General features: G+C 37.6%; 1 protein-coding gene across 4 annotated transcripts in view; it reads left to right on the plus strand.

The window, feature by feature from the left end:
- LIMA1 (LIM domain and actin binding 1) overlaps window positions 1-24,166 on the plus strand; it is a 64,082-nt gene that overhangs the window by 31,466 nt on the left and 8,450 nt on the right. For 2 of the 4 annotated variants that reach the window (XM_026679978.2, XM_026679980.2), the window contains exons 5-8: window positions 7,913-8,021; window positions 11,815-11,945; window positions 16,287-16,394; window positions 19,681-19,729. In XM_026679978.2, coding sequence (XP_026535763.2) covers window positions 7,913-8,021; window positions 11,815-11,945; window positions 16,287-16,394; window positions 19,681-19,729 — 397 coding nt within the window. The remainder of the gene's footprint in view (window positions 1-7,912; window positions 8,022-11,814; window positions 11,946-16,286; window positions 16,395-19,680; window positions 19,730-24,166) is intronic. The other 2 variants (XM_026679979.2, XM_026679981.2) reach the window with 1 other exon arrangement.

Here is a 24,166-nt window from a genome sequence, read left to right on the forward strand (position 1 = left end):
CCAAACAAATAAAAGGAAAGGATGTAGACTGAGCCAATGAAAGTATTGGAATGGGGATAGAGCAGAATCAATACCGTAGCAGTAAGAAAAGGATAAGAAGCGCCTCGTATATATGACAAGTTTTGCTTAGTCCAGGATTAATAAATAATAATCACAGATAGGCTGTGATAAGCCTCCCCTGAATTTACAACTAGGAAATGCTTGCTATTGAGTTATAATTATTCTCTTTAAAATAAGCTGAAATGATAGATTCAGGATGAATGAATGAACTTCCAGAAGCAAGAATTGATTGGGCATCTTAGCAGAAGGGAAAAATTGGGGCCAAGGAAAGAGAAGTCAGTAGACAATTGATCGTTCAAAAGAAAGATGAGCATAATGTGGTGATTGGATTGTTTAATAACTATAACATTAATGCACAGCAGTAAGAAGTAAATATCTTTATCTTGTTGAAACCTGCAAACAAAATCTGGTTTAAATGTTTTGCAGACAAGAATGTGATTCCCCCCCTCTCCCCCCAATATTCTTCTATTTAAGGATTTTTTTTAACCATTTTTTTGATAAATACAGGATGGGTAATATAAACTGACAAAACTTAATGGTTTGGAAGAAAGATTTGATATAAAATGAGGGCTTTCTCCCATATGTCTCTGTTCCTTAAGACTTAAATAACATTTCTTTTTAAAGTTCAGGAGCTCCTCTGAAATTGCATAATAGGGAATGGCAGACAATAGTAGGAATGGAAAGAACTTGATTGGCTGCCTTGTGCAAACTGAAATGCCTTTGTGCTCACACTAAATATCTTGGGATTCAAGTTATTTATATTATATTGATTGACTATTAAATACGGTAGTGAAGGAAAGATTAGTAGACTTATGTGCTGTATGCTTTATGATAATGTCATTTCCTTTGCCTAATACTTATTTGAAGACACAAGCAATAAGGCTGTGCATGCAGCTTTTGAAAATTATTCAAAAGAAGTGCTTTGGATCTTGCCCAAGGCCAAGCCCCTTTGTACAAGTTCTTGAAGCAGGCTTTTGGTTGCATTAATTTTAATGAGTATATTCCTTAAAGCAGTGGCATTTCTCTCCCTTTTGGTCTTGTACAAGTTATGTGGTGGTCTTTGTGCAATGCTTTCAAGTAATTTTTGAAGCATGCATTGCACATAGTTCTAATAAACAATGTGATCTTTCTTCAAAAGTTTTGTCATTGGAAAGGCATTGCAGTGAGAGCCAGTGAATTGCAGTCAATGGTTGATATCATCTGGTGAGATTCCACTACTTGAGGAAAATGCAACAGATAATGTTGGAACAATCATTATCTTTCAGATTGAATCTTGTTCCCAGATTTTTATGTATGTATGTATGTATGTATGTATGTATGTATGTATGTATGTATGTATGTATGGTATTCAGCTTTGTTCGGGTATTTTCCCACGTTATTGTAGTTGTGCTTTTAAAGTTGTAGCAACGTTTCGGCAGAATCTCATCTGCCATCATCAGACTTCTGTATAGTGTTCGTCTACACACACACACACACACACACACACACACACACACACACGTATATAAATCAACTTGCCTTTTGTAAGGACTTTTATAGAATAAATAAAATTATGATTGGTGAAGGTTACACCTTGCTTTAGATCAGGGGTGTCAAACTCAAGGCCCAGGGGTCAGATCTGGCCTGCAGGGTACTTAGATCTGGCCCGTGGGGCCACCCTGGAAATAACAAAGGACCGGCCCGGGATGCTTCTGCCAGTGAAAATGGAGCTTGGGAGGGCCGCGTGCAATTCCCCTGAACTCGGGAACCCATTTTTACTGGCAGAGCATCGGGCTCCTACAGGTGTCCCTGACATTAATGACATGCTGGCCACACCTACCCTGACCACACCCATCCTGCCCCCCAAGGTCAAACAACCCTGATGTGGCCCTCAATGAAGTAGAGTTTAACACCCCTGCTTTAGATCATACTATATTCATTATCCTGTGCTATACAGTAAGGATCATTAGGAAGATTTTTATGCAAGGACATTTTTTTATGGCATTAACACTACTTACTACAGGAATGGGTGTTCTTTGTGGTTGAGTGTATGTGTGTATGTGAGAATTTTGAGATCAAATTGTACTCCTGTGAAAAAATAAAGACCTCCATGAAAAGCCAGCTAATTTGCAAAATAACTATAAAAATAGCTAGGAGCAAAATAGCAATAGCACTTAGACTTGTATACCGCTTCACAGTGCTTTACAGTCCTCTCTAAGCTGGTTTATAGAGTTAGTATATTGTCCCCAACAATCTGGGTCCTCATTTTACTCACCTCAGAAGGATGGAAGGCTGAGTCAATCTGGAGCCAGTGAGGATTGAACTCCTGGCAGTGAACTGAATTAGCCCACATTACTGCATTCTAACCACTCTGCCGCCCCTGCTATAAATACACAGCATCTCAGAAGGCAAATGTGCTTTGCAGGATGGTTTCTGCCCACCCATTTAAACCTTTGTGCAGACCAAAGGCATTCCTATAAGTATTCTGTTGAAAGCTGTTACTGCGTGGTAGCTTTCTTTTATTAAAAGAAATATTTTAAAAAGTCTTGTGGAACATTGGGCTTGATATGGACCCTACTTAAGTCTTTGCAGGACCCAAGCTGCTGACCCTGGTATTTAGAGAATGTCTTCTGAGTCTGTGTATTCACACATACCCATTGATCCCCCCCCGCAAACTTCTTATGTATTTTGGTAATCCTAATATACCCTGACTGTAGTTCAAGCTCAAAGACCTGGATAAAGTTTACCTTTCTGATTCGCTCGACCAATTAATATATCCCTACTTTTAAACTACATTTTGCTATATTAGTACCAATTTTGCAGTAACAAAATGTTTATATGCTGTTACATATCTTATACTAAGGATTATTCTTAAATCATAGAATCTGAGATAGATAGTAAATATGCGTAAGGGCCTAAAAGCATCCAGAGGGTTTTCACTTGAGAACTTATTATCAACATTATGCCCAATGCAGGAACTCCAAGTGAGATGCATTAATTATGAGATTAGCTATCATGTCCTGTGCTAAGCACAATGCAGCAGCATTAATGAGATTAGAAAGCCAACAAATTAATATTATGCCCAATGCAGTAACTCCAAGTGGTGAGATGCGTTAATTTTGAGACGACTGATCATATCCTGCAACAGTGATTATGTGATTAGAATGCCAACAAATTGGAAAAATATTAAGTTGGCAAAGGCTGTGGTGAAAAGTGCCTAGAATAAAAAATGTATATGTGGTCCGTTTCAATAACAACATGAGACATATAGTGGATTCTTGAGATTGGGATGGCTCATTGCTTTCAAAATTGTCAGAATCCCATTTTAATTCTCCACTATGAAACAGCCTGGTTTTTGAGAATGGTGATAGACGAGATGCTGACAAAGCTTCCAGTTCCAGTATTTCTTTCCAGGCACTGACTTTTTGAGCATTTTGGCCATTAACCAGCTAATTATCTAGAGTGTAGAATAAATTGGTGAAGACTTTGAGCAGCGATCTCTAAAGAGGAAGCTTTACAAAGATTTCATAAACTGGAACTAATTTGGTGTTAGACATTGGGATTTTTTTTTAAAAAAAATCAGATTCCGAATAATTACATACTTCCTCCGCTATATGCCCCCCAGATATATTTGCAATGTCACATTGCTTGTAGAGTATACAAACTGGTTTTAGCACACTGAAGAGTGGAATGCAAATCACTATTGATTCAGCTTCCAATCCCATTTAGCAGATCTGCAGTATGCTGCTACGTCTGAGCATGGGTAAATAACATATGTCGAAAGTGGGATTTTAAAACAAAATATTATAATAATATTAGGAAAAAATACCTTGAAGAGAATGCAAGCTCAATCTCATCTCCAATTGTGTGTTTTCTGCAAAATAGACCAGGACATTTAATGCAAAGATATTTTAGGAAGTTGTTTTGGTGGATTATGCTAGACTTTACCCCCTCTATACTTTTGTCTATCTGTGAAAGTCTCCTTTAAAAAGTATAAAATTCTAAAATGTCTAAAATATTTTATAATGAAATACCTTATTATAATAAAATTTAGCATATATACTCCAGTCCTATCTGATACCCCTTGACCTTTAAATGCAAACTGTATTTGCAAAATAGGGGCACCGAAGTACCAATGAAATAATCTGATACATGGGATTAAAAGCAAGGCATAAAATCTTGTGAAGTTCTTTAAAAAAAATATCTGGATTTATATTTGAGCTGAAAATTGATCGTTAAAGTATTTTTTGGAAGTTTAAACAGTTTGTATCTCATAGACAATTGGCATTGGCTTATGTATGTAATCATTTCAAAGATGACTGCATGGTAGGCTTGTGAATTAAATTGGATCGTACAACCTGGGAGATCTTCTCTAGTGGGGAGGACAATTATGATAGTTTTTAGCTGTGCAAGTTTAGCAGTATGACTATCCTTTTGGCAATGACACAAGACCTTTGCAACCAACGCTTACATTCTGCCACACCTTCCCATATAACTTTGCTAAGGACAGGTAGTTCTTCAAACTATACAATGTAGCTTTGTTTTTCCTTTCCCCAGAATTTAATTCAGGGCTAAGTGGGTTCTGTGCAGTCTTTGTTGGATTGTTCCAGGTAATCAGAGTCCTTATTTATTGTACCCATACACAGGCACTCTTTCCTTTAGCTTCTTTAAACATCTAGACTGACTCCTACCTAAGCATAATCAAGCAGAAAACTGCTTTACTTTAAAAATATGATGCCACGTCCTTTCAGTTATGTGGGTGAGCAACATTGGGCCTGTATTTTAGAATTCTAGATGTGACAGGATTCTTCTGTGACTACAGTATTGAAGACAAAATTATTACATGGTAAGTAACAGCTTTAGAAAAGCTGTGGTGAAAGTGGATGAGCCATGGAAGTTGATGTCCATCTTAATATTTCCTTAAAAACATTTATAGAAATTAATTGCCCGTTCAATATTTTTTTTCCTGTTGCTAATTTCTATACTTGCTTTTTCTTAAGCCCTGGGTGACAAGAAAAATAAATAAATTTCATAAACATCTTTACTTTAATCCGCAAGCAATTCTTTGAGTCAAATTAGTTTGAAGTCAGCACATCTATCTCTTGTATCTTTTCTGCTGTTTGTGACAATAATACGGCCAGGGCATCGTGATTTTTTTCTGCTGTCGATTTTCATGCATGCACCTACACCCAAATGTCAACATGCATGCATTCATTCTTCCCTCTGATGAAATGCTTTTTCTTGTTGGTTCTAAACTTTTTGCAAAGGCTGTTCATTGCCTAGGAAGTACTTGTATGTGACAACCGTATGTAGGGCGTGTCACTTGATTTATTTCACTTTTTAAAAAATTCTTTGCAGTGCTGTGATTTCTGGAACTTGTGCGCTGGCTTACAATTCTATTGCCTAATCCTTCCCTTTTTGAGTATAGAAAAATGCAGGCCCAGATGAATGTTGACAGCATCTTAATAAGGAGAGGAGAAATGGCTCCTGAGAAATTAGAGCAACTCCTTAGCTTTCATTTTTAATGAAACCGAATCTATTTGACTTCTATGTGCACTTTATCACTAAAATTTGTGTTTTGATTAAGTGTAGCAATATGAGGTTTTAATGTCTCTCAATTTGGAAAGAAATTATTTCTATTCCCCACCCCACCCCACCCCCATGTTTCCTACCAAGTTTCTCATATAATAAGGCCAGGTCTTATTTTTTTTGAGCCCGAAAAAATGGCTAGAATTTGGGTGGGCGGGCAGCAACGGCTTGGATGTTGACCTCGGCGTTGGTGGGGCACTTCGTATCGGGGTCAACGCACGCAGCACCATATCCGGTGGTGCAACAAAAGTACTTCCTAATGGCAAGCCCCCCCCACCATTCCCCCCCATTTCGCATGTTTTAATATAGGCCTTAATTTGGGGGGAGGGGCTTAATTTCATTTCATGCCTATAAAACATGCTGGGACTTCCTATTGGGGGAGGCCGTACTGTTGGAGAAACAGGGTATTACTGTAAAAGTTTATTTGAAAACCAAAACTGCTTCTGAAATAAAAAAAATACCTTACTGATGAATTTGCTCAAAAGCTTTGTGGATTAGTCTGTTGATCATTTTTGGCCCATTAGATTTGAGATGATTCCACTGCTATTTATTGCCATGTGGTTATTATCTTCACTAAGATCATTGGGTGCTGTGTGTAAAGGAGGTGATGGTGGGAAGTATGTGTATGTATGTCTGTGTGTATTTGAGCCTTCTTTTTTTACTACATTTTAATTATATGACCTTTTTAGTAACATCGAATGCCAGATAACATTGCTGTATTTTCTGCTAAAGGATCAAAATAGGAATTTAAAAATACACAGTGTATGCTAACCTGGGGTTCCATTGGCAACTTATGTCCAGAAGCTTTGAATTTGGATAGATGAACCTGTGAGGCTGTTACTTAACAACCAACATTACTTATAAATAAAGAATTTTGAGCCAGGATATATTCAGTTCTAATTCGTAAATTAGAACTTTCACTCAGCAAATGTGTTCCTGCCACTGGACACAAAAATGCCTAAAATGTAATTGCCTCCTTTAATAAACAGTGAAAATTAAAACCTGATTTACTCACTATTTCTTCCAAGGTTCCCTAATAAAAAGCCCATTATGACCTTCAGGCTAGACTTCCTGACATAACTTAGTTTGTTTGGGTCTAACACCTTTCAGACACCTGGAATCTATATATATATAAAAGCGAAATATCAGTCATGCATCATCACAAAATCTCCAGAACCATAAAGCCTACAAACCTGAAATTTGGCATGTATGTTCCTCTTGGCTTCTAGGTGCTCACTAAGAAAGGATTTTTTGAAATGACCATCAGAGCATTAGTATTTCCTATATTATTATTAACATGCTCTGATGCTAAGGAGTTCTACTCCCCCTCCCTCCCCCCGCAAAAGAAATCTGTTCCAAATGCAAAACACAAGCAGAGGAGAGGAGCTTCAGTTTCAGTTTTACTTTAACAGCACCAAGCAGCTTTAGTACAGAACAGTTGAGCTAAGCCATGCCAGGATCCTTGCTGTCTCCTTGCTCACACAGCAAATACTGTTTCAGTTTCCAAAAAGCCCCTGACTCTCTCAAACACTGACAGGACGCTAGCCAGATGAATACTGATGGATGCTGGTAGGCAGAGGCAGAATTTTCTTTTCCTCCCAAAAACCTAAGCCCGACTACAGTTTCGTAGCAAAGCATGGGTATAGAGCTAGTTTCACATAAAATTAATGCAGGTAGTCCTCAACTTACAACAGTGACCACTCAACTTAGTGACCATTCAAAGTTACAACTGCACTGAAAAAGTGACTTATGACCATTTTTCATAGTTATGACCTTTGCAGCATCCCCATGGTCTTGTGACCAGAATTCAGATGCTTGGCAACTGGATCATACTTATGACTGTTGCTGTGTCCCAAGGACATGTGATCACCTTTTGCAACCTTCTCTCAAGCAAAGTCGATGTTGGGGGGAGCCAGATTAACTTAACAATCAGGTTACTAACTTATCAACTGCAGTGATTCATTTAACAACTATGGCAAGAAAGGTTGTAAAATGAGGCAAAACTCACTTAACAAATGCCTCACTTGACAACATAAATTTTGGGCTCAATTGTGGTCATACGTTGAGGGCTACCTGTACAGTCAACCTAATTAAATTAATGTTTACCAGCTTGAATAAATTCTTAGCGTTCACCATACATTTAGAGTTCATTGAGTGAGAAAGAACATCTTGGTTTGCTGCATGGATGTTGTTGGACTGATCTTTCTTGCTGCTGCTTGCTTACTTCTTTCTCTTCATTTGATCACTAATCAAATAATAAACAGAAAATCTTTCCCTTTTAAAGCAGGTTGTTCATGACCATGGCAGAGCTGAGGGTAGGATGATCTCAGAGAGCCACTTCTTTTCAGAGGACCTTGACTTACCTCATCGAGAAAGAAGCCGCAATTCTTCACGTGAGCAATATTCAATATAGTTGGGATGACTCCTACTGTATATGTACAATGGCATGCACAGTATTTATCCCTTTAATAAAAAAGAGGGACACTTCAGAATTTAAAATATTAAACATCTTAAAATGCAAATATATCTAATTAATTTATATGACGTGGTTAAAAAAATAGGATAAATGCTTATATATTGCTAATATATTGAAACTGTGTGCCTAATCATTATAACATGGAAGAGTTATGTTCGGGTAGTCCTTGACTTATGATCACTTGTTTGACAATGGTTTGAAGTTACAATGGTATTGAAAAAAGTGACTTATGACTCATCCTCAAAATTGTAACTTTTGCCCCACCCTCATGGTCACACAATCACAATTAGGCTCAAATTTATGTGGGTTTCAGCATGTTGTGGTCACATCAGGGGTGGGATTCTACCAGTTCGCACCTATTCGCTATAACCGGTTGTTAATATTCTAAGCAGTTCGGAGAACCGGTTAGAAGAAATTACTGGCCTAATCCTGAAAGGAAGGCAGGAAGGAAACATTCTGGTTTTGCTTATAGAAACTGCCTCTCCGTTAACCCTTATTATATTCTTGGCAGGACTCGACTTCCTGTCTCAGGAACTTCTCTGGAATTTTCCCCCCCTCCTTTGCTGGTACTTTGTGTGGTGGGACCATTCAAAGTTACAATGGCACTGAAAAAAGTGACTTATGGCCATTTTTCACACTTACGACTGTTGCAGCATCCCCAAAGTCATGAGAGGCCAGGCGAGGAGATACGTGCCTCGTTGTGAGTGATATTGAGTTGGCCACACCCAGCCAATAACTAGCCCACCAAGCCATGTCCACCCAGTCACATGACCACCAAGCCATGCCCACCACCTAAGCCACGCCCACAGAACCAGTTGTTAAAAATTTGAATCCCACCCCTGGGTCACATGATCACGTTTTGTGACCTTCCCACAGTTTCCGACATGCAAAGTCAATGGGGGAAAGCTGGATTTGCTTAACAGCTGTGTGATTGCTTTAACCATATGATTTGCTTAACGAACACAGTAAAAATGGTCATAAAACCTGGTCCCTTTTGAAATGACTTGCTTAATAACTGAAGATCCAGGCCCAATTGTTATAAGTCAAGGACTATCTCTGTAGATATTTTAAGAAACGACCACATATTGTATATACTGAAGAAAGTTGTAATTGATCAATCAGGGATTGTACATGAGACAAAGAAATCAAAATATCATATATCCAAAATAAGTACAAAGTGCTTCAGCTTATGTGAAGAATTAATTTGATGGTATTTTCTCCTTACATACATAAGGCTGGTAGAGGCACAATGGTTTCAGTTTATACAGTCAGCAATGATTGAATTCCTTACAAGTAACTTGGTAGCCTAGACCAGAATGACAGAGTTGAACGGGACTTTGAGGTCTTCTAGTCCAAACATGAGCCAGCGGTGTGCAGCAACAGCCAAAAAAGCTAATACAATCCTTGGTTGCATAAACTAGAGGCAAAGAATCAAAATCACATGAAGTACTAATACCGCTTTATAAATCCTTAGCAAGGCCACACCTGGAATACCACATCCAGTTTGGGTCATCACATTACAAAAAAGATGTTGAGACTTTGGAAAAAGTGCAAAGAAGAGCAACTAAGATAATTAAAGGCCTGGAGACTAAACATATGAAGAAGAATGGTTGCAGGACTTGGGTATGGTCGGTCTAGAGAAAAGAAGGACTAGGAGTGACATGATAGCAGTATTCCAGTATTTAAGGGGCTACCACAAAGAAGAGGGGATCAACTTTTTTCCAAAGCACCAGAAGGCAAGGCAAGAAACAATGGCTGGGAACTACTCAAGAAAAAAAAGCAATCTGGATTTAAGGAGAAACTTCCTAACAGGGAGGACAATTAACCAGTGGGACAGCTTGCTTTCAGAAGTTGTAGGTGCTTCATCATTGGAGGTTTTAAGAAAAAAAGTGGACGGCCACCTCTCTGGAATGGCAGAGTCTCCTCCTTGAGCAGGGGGTTGGAGTAGAAGACTCCAAGATCCCTTCCAGCTCTATTCTGAATGAAACTCCCTGTCCAAACAGGAAACGTTATGCCATGTCAGACAAAAGGTTGTCTAAGACCAGCGTTTCTCAACCTCAGCAAATTTAAAATACTTGGGCTTCAACTCCCAGAATGTCCCAGACAGCATGTGTAGACTTTAGTGCCAAGAATTACCCAGTCAACATGCTGCCTAAGGAGTTCTGGGAATTTAAGTCCACACATAAATTTGAGGAACACTGCCCTTTGCCATAGAAATTAATCAACCATAATAGGGAATTGAAGCTGAGAGGGAATGGAAACATCCCTAAATCATCTACTACAGAGGAGTAGAAATGTTTGGTATGGCTCCCAGAGACTTCCAAACATTATTACCCAAATAAATTCTTAATGTAACGGTATTAGATTTATGAGTGGAGATTTAACTGAAATCTAACTGAAAATTAAGTAATACTTTTTTTTTTTCTTCTGATCACTTTTTATCTGGAATTGCCATAGCAAAAGGAATGGAAAAAAAATTAGTACAAAAATTTGTGTGCACTCTTAAGAGTTTGCAATGATGATGTAGGCCAATGTGAGTTTAATGGTGTTTTATACAATTTGATTTGAAATGGAACTTGTAATAGTGGTGGATCAAAGATTTCCTTTTCAGTTTGATACATAGAACCAAGAAAATCATTCTAGAGCAGATAATTACTTTGTCCTTTTCAATTGGATATCTTGAAAAAATATGTAACCTTCGGTATTGATGCTTCCTCATATTCATAGCTACTCTACTACTAGACCAGACTTCTGGTGATGACCTCTGTTTACTTGAAGGGGAGATACTAATGCATCCCTTGGATAAAATGGAAATGTCTTTGGAGATTGCAATCACTATCAACTGCTACATCCTTGTGTGTAAAAGAGATAACATGATCTCATAACATGAGATAATATGTTTTTCTTTGGTGTAGAGACAGATCTCCACAGATATGGCAGTATAATTGTTGGTAGATGTAAGTTACACCCATATCAACTGTGGTGACATAGTAATTACATAAAATTTGGCCCTGTCACAGCAGCTGCAGCAGCTCTTCCCTGTTTTTCTAAGCAAACTGGACAACAGTTTGTAAGTCAAGTGTGATTTGTATTATTTGAAATTGGGTGACATAAAGTACAATTTGTGTTTGTATGAACCTGAATCCTATGCCCCCAAGCAACCACTTCAACTCCAGTTCTGGATGATGTGTAACAACCTCATACATTTCTCAAATGGGAATTGGGGAAGTGCTTTTTGGGGGGAGCCAAAAGCATAAGCATCTAAATCATATGGTTTCCCCAACCTGTACTTTCGTTATTTTTTTTGTCATCTTATTTTCAAAAGGGTAGCTCTTGAACTACACGCATCCAGGTCTGATGCTATTGCCTGTAATTTAGCTTTAGATTAACAAAGAAACCAGTGGAATCTTTAAACAAGGCAAAGTTCATTCTTTAAGGTAAACTTTTTGTTTTGGTTATGGAGCTGGAATTAATTCATGCCCTTTGGCCACCTGGGTTATTAAGTGGTTATTGTGTTAAGCAGAGTGAAGTTTTCATCTCCTACAATGGGTCTCAGTAACAGCCGCTGTGTATGTTTATTCTAGAAGTTCAGTGTTTGTCAAACTTTCAGTCATGCTGTCTGGGGAATGCTGGGAATTGAAGTCCACACATCTTAAACCGGCCAAGTTTGAAAAACATGGTTCTAGATAATTTGCTTTATTCCTCTGCAGTTTCAAACCCAGAGAAAGCAGAGAACAGGAGAAACCTAGAAATACCTCGCTTTTCAGAAACATCCATCAAGGATAGGCTTGCTAAGTACCAAGCGGCTGTGTCCAAGCAGAATGGCTCTCACAGTTATGTGGTAAGTTTTACTTTTTAAAAGTGGGTGGCTGTCACTGCTCTGCAGTAGAGGATTCTGTCTGAAATGTTACTGATGACTTTGCCCTGAATACTCAACATTCTTGAGTCATGAATGTTCCCCTTTTAAAATCTTATTTCTAATTAAAGCTAGTGGAACCTCTTTCAGGTTCTTTTTATATGTGTGGGATTTTCTCTGACTTTTTTGCCTCCGTAACAGCAAAAGGGATAAGTTTTGCTTGCATGTGAGAATCAGAGTGCTTAAAATTTTTTACCATTATCATTTATGATTTCTACATTTACACTAAAGCACTTAGTTTTGTAATGAAAGAACTATCAGAGATTCCATATTTCCATACTGGAAGGAATGGAAAGATTTTGCTATTTTGTTCAACATAGAAAGAATTGTGTTTCTGGCTTAGAATTCTGTGCTTTTCAGTAAAATAAAATTTAGATGTAAGAGCCCATTCCCTGTGCTTTGTGTATTTCTTGATGTCAAACTGTAATGTAGGTTGAGATTTAATAGGTAGTATCCTCTTGCAGGGTCAGAGGAATTCAGCTATGGTGTTCTCTGAGCTTAGTTGTTTGCAGACATTTCATTACCTGACTAGGTAACAACAGTTTGAATATGGATGCTCACCTAAGACTAAATACCAGCAGACTATCAATAAGTTCCAAGGACCAATTGAAACAAACAATAACTCCAGATCACACCAAAATGCTGACCAATCTTGCATTGAAGGAGATGCAACTTGAAGGAGATATTCTTTTTTGTCTTCTTCTTTTTTTGCAGCAAGTGGGGGAAAGGCTAGTTTAGGGGAATAATTAATGAGTGGACAGCAAGTTATCAAATGAACAATTTCAAGAAAGCCATATATTACAACTCAGGTCTCTTACAACAGCTACTTTTTCATAAAAATGTATGTAGCAATTGCCCAGTAGCCTTGCCTAAGCAAAAAGAACTTTGAGAATGAGAGACTTTGAGAATGTGTCTCAAAGGTGCTTTTTCAAAAGGCAACTGGGCTTTCTTTGTTTTTCCTTGAAAACGTTTCACTTCTCATCCAAGACATTTCAACTGATGAAACTTCTTGGATGAGAAGTGAAACATTTTCAAGGAAATCCAAAGAAAACCCAGTTGCCTTTTGAAAAAACATCTCTGAGACAACCATGACCTCTGTGTGACTGAGAATCTACATAAATTTGGTTTATGGCTCTGTTGCTACCATTCTTGCCTTCAGATGTGACATTTCCTGCATGTTTCCCTTGGTAAATATGCTGAACGCTGCTCTTAACTATGGGTGCTGAAGTATCAGGATTCCCAAGTCCTGCAGATTGTTTTTTGCATGGAGGGGAAGATGCTTACAGAATGCCATTTAGTGCTACTGCATACTTGAAATAAGGAATTGCAAGCAACAACCTGTTAAAATGAGTTTGTTATATTTTAAGGAGAGGGACCATAACATTTAAAATAATCAAATATACTGTATCCTATCCTGCTTACTGAACATTTTACTATGTTCTGTATTATATTTGGAAGAGGTTAGTAAATTAACGTGAACCTAGGGTAGGTCAATATCTACTTGAATAATTTCTGGAGGCTGTGCAATAAATTAGCAAGTATTTAAGCTAACCTTAACCCACCTATTTTGCCAAAGAAGATTTCTTCCCTAATTAAGCCATTGAAATTTTTAAAAAGCTTGAAGAAAACTGGATTCTTATATATGAATGCAGTTCTGAAATTGAAAACATTTTTGGTCTTAAAAACCGGCTGCAAGTGTTTAGATGCCCTCCTCCCTGGTTGCAGTATTGTTTTGCACCCAATTCCAGTTAATGTTCTTTGAAGTTCTAGGAAAAAATAGTAGTTTCCCAAGGATGAGTCTGCTAACTCATTTGTCAGCTGTTGTTATAAAAAGGAAGGAAAGGAATGGGAACGCAAGGCTAATTTGTGATAAAGCCTGAACAGCTGATTGAGGTTAGACTTCAGTTGTCTATTCTATGAAACCCATCAGTAACAGTTGTTACATATTATTTTAGAGAGCTGATAGCTAAGATAACAAGGAATGGCATTTTACTTGGAAATTTGATAAGGAGAACCAATTTCACTGTGCAAAACCCAGATATTTTCTGTATCTGCATAGGAGTACTGTAACTGCAAATAAATTGGGGGCGGGGGTTAGGGTGGGATTTCCTTCTGTTTGCAGAGATCTAGATCAGGGCTGTCAAACTCACGGCCTGCGGGCCAGATGCGTCACGTGCTGGCCACGTCATCTTGTGACAATGTGAGTTTTACAGCCCTGATCTAGATTAATTTATCCATATGTTAGACCAGGAGTCTCCAACCTTGGGAATTTTAAGACTTGTGGACTTCAACTCCCAGAGCAAAGCTGGCTGAGGAATTCTGGGAGTTGAAGTCCACAAGTCTTAAAGTTGTCAAGGTTGGAGACCCCTGTGTTAGACTACCGCTCCCATCCAAGACAGCAGACTTGGCCACTGGGAATTCCGGTCTAAAATATCTCAAGAGTACTATGTAGAAGGCAGTATATAAATTTCTGAGTTCCATAAATAAGAGAGTAGAATAGAGGCCATCAGCCCTAACAACCCTATCATCAGAGTTTATGTTTATGTTCTTCAGTTTAGGAAACAGAGAATTTGGGGGATGAACAAAGTGCATTTTCTCCCTAAGCCTTTGCAAAAGCCTAAAATGATTTTTAAAGGAAAATGTTTATCTTCACCAAATTCTTTGCAGCTAAGGCAAGGCAAGCAGTCATGGAAGATATCTCTCCTCCTCCTATTTTGCATATTTAATAGTTGCGTGTATTGCAGAGGGGGAAGTGGACTGCAAATAAAGCTTTGGTTAAAAAAGAAGACAGCTTTTCTTTCTACAATGCAAAAGTTCACTCATGCCTATTTCACAGGGAAAATCATAAACCATACTCATTGCAATTCCTTTTTTCCCAAAATACAGCTAGGTTCCTAACAAAAGAAAAAAAAATATTTTAGTATTGGGAGGGGTACCAGTTTGACATATCCCTTGTTCTTGTTAACATAAGGAAAACATATTTTTTTCTCAACCCTGTGAAGTTTTTATAATGAAGTTTGGCATCTTTGAACTTTGAAAATTCCATACAGTGAAGTATTTCCCACAGTAATATAGCTTGGCACTATTACTTTCCCTGTAGCGATGCTTTGGCATTTAAGAAAGAATTTAATTTTAGTGAATTATGATTCTCCCAGTAATAATTTTTCCAATCGTTCTCACAGCTGCAATTCTCCTCGCTCATCTTCCTTTTAACAGGAGCAAATGGGCACTTTTATCCAGCAGCATGACTTCTGTCTTGTACAATTAACGGTACTGATTACATAATGAAGATTAATTTAAGTTAGCACCAGAGTGAGATTGAAAGATTGAAAAAAAAAATTCATCAGGGCTGTAATGGAATTATTTAAACAGGGACAGAAACCAAATTTGTAGGAGAAGGTCTATTGCCACAGAGTTGAGACAGTAAACTGCCAAAGGAGGTCTTTTTTTCAGGGTTTTGCCTTACTGGTGAAATATTCTGTACAAGGAATATTCTGTATTCCTTGACTTATGACTACAGTTGGGATCAGAATTTCTGTTGCCAAGCAAGATGTCTTGTTAAGCAAAATACCACAGTTGTTAAGTGAATCATGCAGTTGTTAAGTGAATCCAGATTCCCCCCATTGATGTGGGGATGTTGCAACCATCGTAAGTGAGAAGAACAACTGTGGTGGTCACTTTTTTCAGTGCGGTTGTAACTGCTGTTGAATGATCGCTAAATGGTTGTAAGTGAGGACTACATATCAATGCTTCTATTGAGAGAGTCACTTGGAAATTCTTACCCATTTTTCTAGAAAGAGGTTTCTTTAGCTTTCAGACAAGTTTCTTTAGCATTATATATGCGGACCTGGTCCTACTATAAGATTTTAAGGGAGGTGGTACGCTTTTGGTTTATTATTGATTGATTAGTTGGTTGGTTTTACAGGTTTAGTTCACTATAAAATGAATTTATCATTTTAGTTCTAGCCTTAAGAATGACTTTAGGAATATAATTGAATGGTAACATAATAATACGGTAATTAAATATAGGACATATATACTGTGTGGTTTTAACCATTCACTCATGTCTGACGCTATGAAATCACCAAGCGACTGAATGGTTAAAACAACAACATACTTGTGGTATAGAATAGATAATGGGTCTGTTACTTTAATATTAGATTTATTTCATCTTTTTTGCCATATTCTTCTACGTATAAATCTAGGCGTATTAAAAATATACTCAACCTATGTTCAATTAAACTCAAGTGTTTTGTTTTTTTATAGAATGAGATTCAAACTAATGAAAATGAAGACAAAGACTACAATTATGAGCAGAAGGAGAATTTGCCACCATGTTCTGACAATTTCTTTCCTCAGCACATTGAAGAAAAGGTAAAGAGGACTGCCATGGTGGTAAAAATTAAAACAACCCAGATATGGAATTCCTGTGAAGGTTTAAAATGGGATTAACTCCAAGAATTCCCCAGCCAACATGCTGACTAAGGAATTCTGGGATTTGAAATTCACCTTAAAATCACTGAGGTTGAGAAACACTGTCTTAGACTGAATAGAGTGAGCCTTTAATATGTATTATAGTACCCAGGATACATCTTAGTAGCTTTTTGTTTTGTTTCCAAGCATAGATTTATAGAGTTATTGAATGTGAAGTAATGTGTTGAGTAGCATGAGATGCCCATAAAAAAAAATTATGTTTAGAACCCATACCGTTATTTCCGGAAAGCTATCGGCATGTTTTTATTCCTTACATAGAGCTTTTTCTCTACATTCTCAGGCAAACTGATCTTAATCCTATTCTAATAACTTCTTGGTTTGTTGAAAGTTGCTTCCCTAGCAGAAGGTCAGCTCATTTTAAAGCAAACACCGTGGATTAAAGAAGTAATTTCCCTTATTTGTTCTTTTCCTACAGCTGAATGGATGCTTTCAGTAAAAGACCTCTTCCTGCTGATTTGAAAGAGTGAATAACTTATGATTTTATAGGCTTCTTGTGGCTTTCCCTTCTGCCCCGGTTAAGCACTTGCTTGATACGCATGAGAATTTCATGCAGGAAATGTGGAAATTAGGGGCGGGGAAAGTTATTACATCTTTCCTAGGTATCGGCAGAATGTGCGCAAGAATATTTAATAAACCTACCAGCATGTTAATTCTCCAATTGCATGTCAAAAGCGCTGCTTCATATCACGTGAGGGCTTAAAACATGAGTGTCTTTCACTGAGAGTGCCGTTGAATGTGCTGTGAAATGCCTGGGATCATCTGTTTCTCCAAATCAGACCCACAAGCACAGAATATTAGCCCAGCTTACTTGGCTTCTTGTTAATTTGCACAGTTTAATTGCTCACAGTGGGGCTTTCCCTGTAAATTAGAAGGAAGCTGCAGTTAAGCTTATTATGGTGTATTAATTCCTTAATTGAGCAGTCTTAAGGTGCATTTGATTTAACGGTGAATATTGGGGGCGCAGAGACACCATTTTACTCAGAATGGGGCATGACTTGTTTTATGATTGCTCTGTACTCAAGCTTGGATGTGTATATGTGTATACACACACACACTCTGTGCCTGTGTGTACATATTGATCAGTTCTCTGAAATTCCAGATAGAACCTCTCCTATAGATAAAATGCTGAGTTCTACTTTTATTAAGTGAAGATAAGCTGGTGTTTCTTCCTGATATGGTACATTGTTCTCAAATGTGGAACGAATAAGCATTGACATGCAAATTAAAAGTTGTAATGCAAATAACAAGGTGTTAAAAGATAGTCAATCAGTGTTGAGGGGAAGAAATGTGGGGGATTGCAGGTAGTCCCGGACTTAGTATTCAAATGGAGCCTGCCTGTCACGGTTGTAAGTTGTGATGGTTGCAAAGCAGGTCCACCCGCATAACCAACCCAATTATACAACCTTTTTTTGTGGCCATCATTATGCATTTTGAGGCATTTTTGCCAAAACCCAGAAGTAAATGGTTTTTGACAAATATCACAGTCACATGATCATGGGACATTGCAAACAGCCATAAATGCAGGCTAGTTGATGAATATTCAAAATAAGTTAAGTGATTGGGGCGGTTGGAACTTTAACAACAGAGTCTTTAAGTACCTTTGGGGAGAGGGTTGCCTATTAGGGTTAGGGTAAATTCAAACGGTTGCTAAGTGACCAGCTGTAAGTCAAAGACTATCTGTCTATACTACTTACATAAAGAAACAAAGGTGTATAGAAAGATAGTATCACCCCAGATGCTTCTTTCAATTTTTGAAGACTGAATGTTCAAAGGCTAAATGGCATGGTGGTGCAGTGGGTAGAACGCAGTATTGCAAGCTAGTTTAGCTCACTGCCAATAGTTCAATCCTCACCGACTCAAGGTTGACTCAGCTTTCCATCCTTCCGAGGTCGGTAAAATGAGGACCTAGATTGTTGGGGGCAATATGCTGACTCTGTAAACCACTTAGGGAGGGATGTAAAACAGGGGTCCCCAATCCCTGGGCGGTGGCCCAAAACAGGGCCGCAGCACGTTCAGAACTGGGCCGTATGAGTGGCAACCAAACACGTATGGAGTTCCACTTGCGTGAGCAGCAGACATTTCCACTCCACACAGAAATCTCCATTTGGGCAAGTGATGGGCTCTTGAACAAATGGAGTTGTGCTTGTGCACAAGCCTGCCTGTCACACAGTACCATCCCCTCCCCCCCGCTGGGCTGCCAAGCCCAAAAGGTTAGAGAGTGATCTCTTTTGTCTGGCCTTTGAAGCTAAACAGAGTTGAGCCTGGCTGGTGCTTGAAAGGGAGATGATCTAGTAATATTAAGGTTGGAAAAAAAGATTCAGAAGGTTCCAGTGGCAAATCATTTCCATACTAAAAAAGTTAAACATGGATGCACCTATAGAAATGAAGTGGAATTTTACTCAAAGAAAATAGTCTTATAATACCTATGTTGAATGTACTTCATTTTGAAATATTCATTAATTACATAGAATCTGACCTGATCAAACAATTTGCAAGCACCTGAGCTGCAAAATCATGGTAATGTAAATTATACATTTAAGCATATAAATTTGATAGACAGACAAATCTTGGAGCTGGAGGATTGGACTTGTTAGCGAAATGCAGATAACTACAAATAGAGTCTAAAACTCTGTAGCAGTTGTTCCCAGTGTGATCCAAGGCCTCAAAGATATTATTTTTCTCTTAATACTGGTGACAAAGTTTGGGGGGAAAATAGTGAAAACTTTGGGATTACCAAATGTAAGAGTCTTTGGCTTTATCATCTAAATCTTATAAGATTTCAGGTTGCGATTTGGTGATCATATGCAGTTCATTTTAAAATATAAATAATAAATTAAAACATTACTTAATGTTTGGATTATGTGGACACTATCTGGGAGTGTTCTGTTTTTCACATTGCCAATTGCTAGCTTTGTAGTCCTCAGAAACCTTCAGGCATGGTATAATGTTTATTTAATCCGCAATAGTAGGGACTGCTGGTTTGTGGCAATTTAAGATTTGATGTGGCAGTAATGCTGTGTTTTTTGCATTTAATCACAATCTGCTTTGTGCTTTTCCCAACAACTTTGCCTGTTTCTCTGCTTTTATGCTTGCCAAATGAGGTAAATTCTAGTTCTCTGGATAACTCCATAAGGAAAGATGATTCATATACATATCTCTCCTACAGGTTTTAGTAGGAGATGGTTTGAATTCCAGTCTCTGTGAAGATGGCACTGGTGAGTTCTTAATCTCTCTTTTATTCCCAAACCTACAAAATAAGGAAGTAGTGTGTTTCCCTGAAAATAATCTCTACCCTGAAAATTAAACCCTACCTCAATTTTTAAGCATGCACCTAATATAAGCCCTACCTCAAAAATAAGCCTTAGTGAAGAGGTGGGTGTGGCCAGCACAGGAGGCGGTGAGTGCGCATGGGCCGATGGTGTCTGGCAGCAGCAGCAGTCTATGCTGCGCATGTGAATTGATTCCCTGTCCAAGCAACAAGCAGAGGTGGGGGGCGAGGCACACGATTTGGATGCACTGTGTGAGCCACAAGAAAGCCCAGAGTTGCTCATCTTCACACAGCAGCACCAATAGCAGAGGGAGGCAGAGTTGCGACAGGGAAGGCAGGCTATCCTGCCTTCCACCCCGAACCTCTGCCTGCTGCCAGTACTGCCGCATGAAGACGAGCCAGCCACCCACTCTGGCCCACCAAATCTCGGCATTTCTGTGATCTGTGCCGTGTGCCTGGATCGCCTGCCTCCCCCCTTCATCTTTGCCTCCCATCTGTTGCTTGGACAGGGAAGCAACTCACCTGCACTGCATGGGCTGCACAGCCCCAGAGTATGCAGTCAAGGGACTGGCGGGCTGCAGCTGCTGCCGGATACCGTCAGTCCCTGTGCACTTGCTGTCTCATGTGCACAGAGCAGGGGGTGGAACATTCAGCTGGGCTGATCACCCTGAAATTGTGTTTCTCCAAAAATAAGCCCCTAGTGCTTATTTTGGAGCCGAAAAAGCAGAAGAAATTTATTCCCACTTAGAAATAGATCTTTAAAGCCTTACCATACAGTTCCATTAACAGCTACCAGAAAACCAGAACATATTTTTTTAATCCTTATGCACTTTATATGTCTTATTTTCACTTTTTAAAAAGCTTGATCTTTAGTCCCATCAAGTACTGTTCCACAAGTTGATTTCTTATCAATTTCCCTTTGTGTTCGTCTGAGCAGTTCCTTTTTGTCTCTTCTCTGAGAAAATTTCCCTGGCTCCACATATGTTGCTTTTGTAAATCCAAAGTAAGAAGGCTTTTCAAGACAGTCTTCTGATTATACCTGCATGTCTCTTTAACTATCAGAACATCAACTGGTTTCATTGGTAAATTCATCTTGACATTTTTTTGCACATCACTCTTATCTCTGGCGTTTTTTTTTTATAGATAAAGTTTTTTATTTTTAAACACAAACATACCATACAAAAACATAAAAACATAAAATCCTCTTCCATTTTATATACATTCAGTGTGTCAGTTGATTACGTATCTTTTGTGCTATACTTTTGTAGTCATTTACTCACAATTTATATCAATCTTCACATTGTCAAACTAACATATGTTTATATATTTATCAGTTATTAATCATCCAGGACTAAACTATTCCATCGTTTTATACGAGATGTTCCACATTTTATCTTAAAATTTATGTTATACTTTCAACCAGTGGTTATATATATATCTGTATCATGTTTTATATCAATCTATTAGATTTCTATCACAAAATTATCTATATTACCATGCCTTTTTATCCAACCATTGATAAAACAAATCCCATATCATATAAAATTGCTTATCTTCTTGTTCTCTAATTTCAAATGTCAATTTACTCATTTCAGCACAGTCCATAATTTTTTTGATAACTTCCTCCTGCATAGGTATTTTGTCATTTTTCCAGTTCTTCGCAAATACAATTCTAGCTGCTGTTAAGACATTTACAATCAAATATCTCTGGCATTTTTAAATAGATCCACATGGATGATCTTTATTTTTTTCATAGTCCCGAGAAGAATACTGATGAGCTGATCTCTTCACCAGCTCCTATTTTGACCATATTCATAGGTTCTACAAAAAGCACCTATGCTCAGTTTGAGATGCTACCCCGAAGATCCTCCTGTCTTTTAGCTTTTATCAATTATTTAGTTCATACCTACTTTGCCTTCTGAAACCTAATTCTGGAAACATTCCAGTCTTCTGTATAATCAGTCAGAAGTAAAACTGTCTAAATCACTCCACAACTGATTGTTCTGTAGTCTGAACCCTTTAAGAATTTTGCATGAGCTTAAAACAGATTAGATTGCATTCTCCTTGCTTGCATAATGGTTAATCATTTCTGACTTTAAAAAAAATAGAATTAAATGGATTTTGCCATAGAGGTAGTCCTTAACTTTCATTTAATAATTGTTCAAAGTTATAGTGGTGCTGAAAAAAGTAATTTATGACCAGTCTTCACACTTAATAACTTGCACATGATCAAAATCGGCAATCAGTATTTATTTTTGAAGGTTGCAGCATCCCAGGGTCACATGGTCATTTTTTTTTTCAACCTTTCCAGGGGGCTTCTGACATGTAAAGCCAACAGGGGAAGCCAGATTGGTTTAACAACTTGTGGCAAAACTAATTGCAAAATTGGGCATGATGCACTTAATGCCCTCATTACTTAGCAATGGAAGTTCCTATCCCAGTTGAGGTTGGTTATTTTGAGGATTTGCCAATAGAAACAGAGATAAGAGACTACTGTAAGTGCAGAAGACAAATGAAAAATTTGGAATATAAAACTGCTTGGCATCATTGTTTATCAGATAGTGTGATCTCATATGGATGCCAAGCTATTCCTTCAAGTTAGTGTGTATTAGAAATAGTGTACGTTTTGTGTTGTCTCCTGAAAGGAATGTGAATGGATGTGCAGATAAGTTAGAAATAGCTTGTTTGGTGGAATTATCAAGGCAAAAATAGCTTATCCTAAGAGACACCAGGCTAACTTTCCTTGGTCTCACTTAATCTTTTTCTTTAGTAGAATAGAATAGATTTTTTTATTGGCCAATTGTGAATGGACACACGAGGAATTTGTCTTTGGTGCATATACTCTCAGTGTATATAAAAAGAAAAAAAATACATTCATCAAGAATCATAAGATACAAATAGATCTGGTTCTTCTGCTTTTAGTTAACCACAGGTTTATTATCTAAATTCTAAGTCATAGTTTGGTGCACAGATGAAACCACAATTAAATTAACCTAAATATATGCTATTTTAAGGCTAACTATAGATTAATTATAGTTAATTATAGTTTTACATAAATTGTGTGTGAGTGAAACTATTTTATACTCAGAGTAGGAGAAAACTATTTTAGGACTGTAGAATAGGGAGAGAGAAGGCTTATTTCTTTTTATTTATTTATTATTCCCTTATGCTTCATTATTGGAAAATAAGCTCCCATTCTTTCTGTCTTAATCAGAGTGGAAAACCAAGGATTTAAAACAGATCTGTCCTGTCAATTATTATTTTACTTTAAAGAATGCCCCCCCCCCAAAAAAAAACCCTTCATCTAAAATTAAACACAGCACTTTTTAGCATTACATGTAGTCCTCGACTTACACTGGTTCACTTAGTAACCTTTCCAAGTTACACTGAAGAAAGTGATTTATGACCATTTTTCACTCTTATGATGGTGGAAACATCCCCATGGTCATGTCATGTGATCAAAATTTGTATGCTTGGCACCTGATTCATATTTTGATGGTTGCAGTGTCCTGAGGCCACTTTTTGACAAGCAAAGTCAATGGAGAAGCCAGATTCACTTAACAACTGCATTACTAACTTACCAACTGCAATGATTCACATAACAACTGTGGCAAGAAAGGTCATAAAATGAGGCAAAACTCACTTAAATGTCTCACTTAGCAACATAAATTTTGGCTTCAATTGTGGTCATAAGTTGAGGACTATCTGTATATGTACCAGTGCAATGCTTTTATCGACTAAAATAAAAGACTACAATTAATGAAGGAAATCTTGGCTAGTCGATGGCAAATAGTTTTAGCTGTTAGAATTTATGTGACTGAATCTGATCAAATGAAGTACAGAAATGCTTCTACATACTGCTTCCCATTGAAACATTGAACTACAAAATAATAATAAATGTTAACAGTTTTAAAATAAATAATTGATCCCAGAGGCTAAAATGTAAATACGTTTTAACTTACTCCAATTATATAATCTGTTATGGAATTTTGCTTAATCTTAGGAAAGGATGTGGCAGCTTTAAAGAGTTCAGACAGGTGATATATAGACTACAAGGCATAAAAGCATCTCTTACTTATTTCCAATATATTGTTTCTAGCCAATAATCCTTGAAAGACAGTTCTTCTGCAATGTTGCTAATGGATCTGTAATCCTTTATTTAATACCCATTTCCTATCTGGATAATACACTGTATTTTCTTGATTTTTAAGTTTGCACCATACCTCTATGTTTTTTGTTTTTTATGTTTTTTGGTGCTTTTCAATTTCCTCTCTTCAGAAAAGTACTTAACAGTTTATTTTATGTGGTAGGAAAATATTGTTGGGTCAAACAGATAAGTCACCAGTCAAACCTAAACTCTGCATTACTTAATTAGCTTCATTTA

The sequence above is a fragment of the Notechis scutatus genome, chromosome 2, assembly GCF_049901735.1.
Source record: "Notechis scutatus isolate UNSWTSFEM ecotype Mainland chromosome 2, rNotScu1.2, whole genome shotgun sequence".
Lineage (NCBI taxonomy): Eukaryota > Metazoa > Chordata > Lepidosauria > Squamata > Elapidae > Notechis > Notechis scutatus.